This window comes from Alligator sinensis, unplaced genomic scaffold (genome assembly GCF_000455745.1).
Source record: "Alligator sinensis unplaced genomic scaffold, ASM45574v1 scaffold1097_1, whole genome shotgun sequence".
Classification (NCBI taxonomy): domain Eukaryota; kingdom Metazoa; phylum Chordata; order Crocodylia; family Alligatoridae; genus Alligator; species Alligator sinensis.
Genome location: NW_005841950.1, coordinates 475,711 through 479,239, shown reverse-complemented (window position 1 = coordinate 479,239; position 3,529 = coordinate 475,711). Strand labels below are relative to the sequence as shown.

The window sequence follows — 3,529 nt, the reverse complement described above, 5'->3', positions numbered from 1 at the left end:
AACCCCTACTCCTGCGTCCAGGCGTTTTGTAACCTGGTCATAAAAAGAGACTAGATTAGTCAGGCATGATCTACCTGCTACGAACCCATGCTGGTTTCCCCTCAGCATAATTTGTCCTGCCGGGCTCTCGCAAATGTGAGCCTTGATAATTGGATGCAGTACTCCAGATGCAGCCTCACCAAGGTTGAGGATGACATCCTGAGGTTTACTTGAGAAGCATCTATAGATGCAAGCCAGAGTTTTGTTTGCTTTACCAGCTGCAACATCGCACTGGTGGCTCATGTTCATCTTGTGATCTATTATGACCCTGAAGTCTCTTTTGGCTGTGGTGCTAGCAAGCGTAACACTGCTGAGCCTGTAAGTGTGCTGTGGGTGTTTTTCCTCCCATGGTGGAGTACCTTGCATTTTTCCATATTGAAGTTCATCACGTTTATATCTGCCCAGTTTCTAAACCTATCCAGGTCAGCCTAGATCACCAGCCTATCCTTGGGCGTGGACACTTTATCCCAAAGTTTAGTGTCGTTGGCGAACTTAGCCAGTGGACTTCTGACACCAGTGTCCACATCATTAATAAAGACATTAAAGAGAACAGGTCCAAGAATGGAGCCTTGGGGGACACCACTGGTCACGGAGTGCCATGATGATTCACATCCGTCGACTACCACTCTCTGGGTTCGACCTCAGAGCCAATTCCCCAGCCATTGAACTGTGATATAGCTGAGGCTGCAGTTGGCCAATTTTTCCATGAGGAGATCAAGGGACACCAGATCAAAGGCTTTTTCAAAGTCCAGATACATGATGTCAATCTCCTCTCCCTTGTCCAGGTGATATGTCTTTCTTGAAGATGGGCACCTCATACTCAATTCTCCTGTCAGGATGGGGCAGTAGGGCTCCAATGTAAATATAAACCAGGTTAATGTTTTAAACTCCAATTTCTTAGTGGTCAGAAAGGCCAAGGTGGGAAGGGTGGTCCAAAGAAACAAGGTGCCCACCCCACTGGGGACATTCTGACACACGAGCCACAAGAATGGAACAGAACCCAGAGCCGGTAAGATGAAAGGAGAATAAAAGAGTGAGTGAAGACCAAGGAGCCAAAACCATTGGAAAAATGAAAGTTTCAGATGTTTATTTAGATTTCTATGACTATACAGAGATGAGGGGCCCAGTGCAAGATGGTGAAAAAGGGCTGGCATTGTCAGAGAAGCCTCAGGGAGGGAGATCTCTACCCCTATATGGGACCTGGGAGTCTTCTAGATCTGGGAAACCTCCAGGGCAGGGGCCTTTGTCTGCACATTAAACCCAACCCAAACACAAACAGGCCAGCAGCTTCCCACAGGAAAGATCCAGCTCCCACAAACATGGGCACCTCCCTGGCAAGGAAGCTAAAAGGCACTTTGCATGCATACCTCCTGGCTCCAAAGCTGGGGCTTCCCACAGGGGACACTGCACAGCCAGCCCTGATGGAGCCCTCCAGAGCGGCAGTGGCTCCTTTGATTTTTATAGAGGGCATAACATCTTTCCAGACTTTTACAGACAGGCATTTTTAGGGTTGTATTCAGCCATAGCCTCAAACCCAGAGCCTCCACTTGCCCAGATCAGGCACTCTTTCTGGTCTGCCACCTCTCCAACTGACCCTCTAGGCTAAGCAAAGCTGTCCAGAGACCTGCACCTAGGTCTAGCCACCTGCACACTCCATGCCACCAGAGTGGCCAGCCAGGATCAGTTGACACTTCATTCCCTCCCACATAAACCCCTGGTCCAGAGCCAGGAGTATCTGGGCAATAGGACTCAACCCCTACCCAGATTGCCCTGCTGGTCCTTACAGCCTGTGCATCTGCCGGCTCTCCGCTTGATCTCTTGGCTACCTGACCCAGACACATGACCTGGCTCACCTTCTGCCTCTGTGCTCTGCCTGATCCTTTGCCTTCTTAATGTAACTTATCCCTGGTCCCTGTTCTCTGCTGGTTCTCCTACCTACTCTACATGCCTGGCCCTCTGACTCCCTGCTCCTGGCCTCCTGGCCCAGTCCATACCTGGGTTCCACTCGCTCCTCCCAACCCTGGTTGGCCCTTTGAACCCTGCGTGGCCACCCACAACATGGTGCAACAGGGTTGTTGTTTTCTTTATAGCGTCCATACATCTATGGGAAGTTGACAACCCTGGCAGCCCTGCTGGTGTCCTCTAGAGCCATTGGGCCTTGAGACACCCACCGCAGTGGCTTTCATTTGCCTGTACTAACACATCATGGGCTTATTCTGAGACCGCCTGGGATGCAGGGTGGGAGGGACGGCTGAGTAGAGGGAAGTCTTGAGGAGAGGGTTATAGGGACCGGTAAAATTGAGGCCAGAGAAATCCATTTCCTTTGGCACGTTCCACACCCATCTCAGTGGCATAGTTTGAGTTCAGAAGTCCCCAGAAATACTCCTGGCCCTACCCAGAGCCAGGGATGAATTCTCTCCTCAGCAAATGAGGCTGGCGGGAAGGTGAAGATTGGGGCCTTAGTACCAGCATCAAGAAATGACACCCACCCCCCTGCACAGTCCAGACACACCCGCACCCTGCTGGGCACCTGGCCCAGGGGAAGTGGGGTGCGATCAGGGGCAGTGAGAGCCCGGAACTGACCCAGCCAGAGCTGCACGGCCCAGATCCCTCCCTCAGGATTAAAGTTGATCAGTCCCTTCCTCCTCACAGACTCTCTGGCTACGCCCACAGCCCAGGCTTCCCCCTGCCCCACCTCCACCTCCCAGAAGTGTCTCCCCAAGGTGAATCCCTCACAGCCCAGCACACACTCAAACAAGTCAAATCTCTGAGGATTGTTGGGCAGGTCCTGCTGTGCGTCTGCCAATCTTACACTTTTCCGATCAGCAGAAAGGAGGAGCCAGGGGTTTGCCGTGTCTGGATTCAGAGTCACCTTCACTGCAGAGACAGAATCACAGCGTCAGGGCAGAGCTCAGCCCTGGGGCAGACGGGGCCGTTCCTCACCCTCCCCAGCAGACCCATTGTGGCTAGGATAACCTGGGCCCCAGGAGCTGCCTTAGCTCTGGGCCCTTTGAGGCTGAGCAGAGATGACCCTGCAAATCATCATCCTGGCCTGGCAGGGGAAATACCATGACCATCAAGGTGGTTTTCCTACTGGTAGGGGGAAACCGCTTTCTTGGCAGGGGGTAGTACCTTGACAGAGGTAATGCATAGTTAGCCTCCCACTTTCAGTTCTAGTGGGAATATCTCAGCTATATGATGACTATGGAAGTGGGAAACTCCTCCCTAGCTTGCTCTTGTGGCCATATGGCTGAGAGCAAGCAAAACTCTGGGGCATCTGCGCCCCAAGCCTCTGGGCTTGGGCCTGCATGTAACATGCCCACCAAAGGATTTGGATCATCTGAAGCACCAGGCAGGGATGGAGGATGCTTGCCAGTAGCAGGGTCACATATGATTCTTGGAATTGAGGGGATTTAGAATTGATATGGCTGATTTGACTTTGGACACAAACATTTTTCCTTAAAAAAAAAAAAAAAAAACCTTTAGCCTG

At 51.8% G+C, this 3,529-nt stretch overlaps 1 protein-coding gene across 1 annotated transcript in view; it reads right to left on the bottom strand.

Moving 5' to 3' along the window:
- Positions 1–2,267: 2,267 nt before the first annotated feature.
- The window catches only part of LOC102385500 (zinc finger protein RFP-like), a 7,957-nt gene continuing 6,695 nt past the window's right edge, over positions 2,268–3,529 (bottom strand). The window contains exon 7 of the mRNA XM_025199875.1: positions 2,268–2,916. Coding sequence (XP_025055660.1) covers positions 2,384–2,916 — 533 coding nt within the window. The 3' untranslated portion in view covers positions 2,268–2,383. The remainder of the gene's footprint in view (positions 2,917–3,529) is intronic.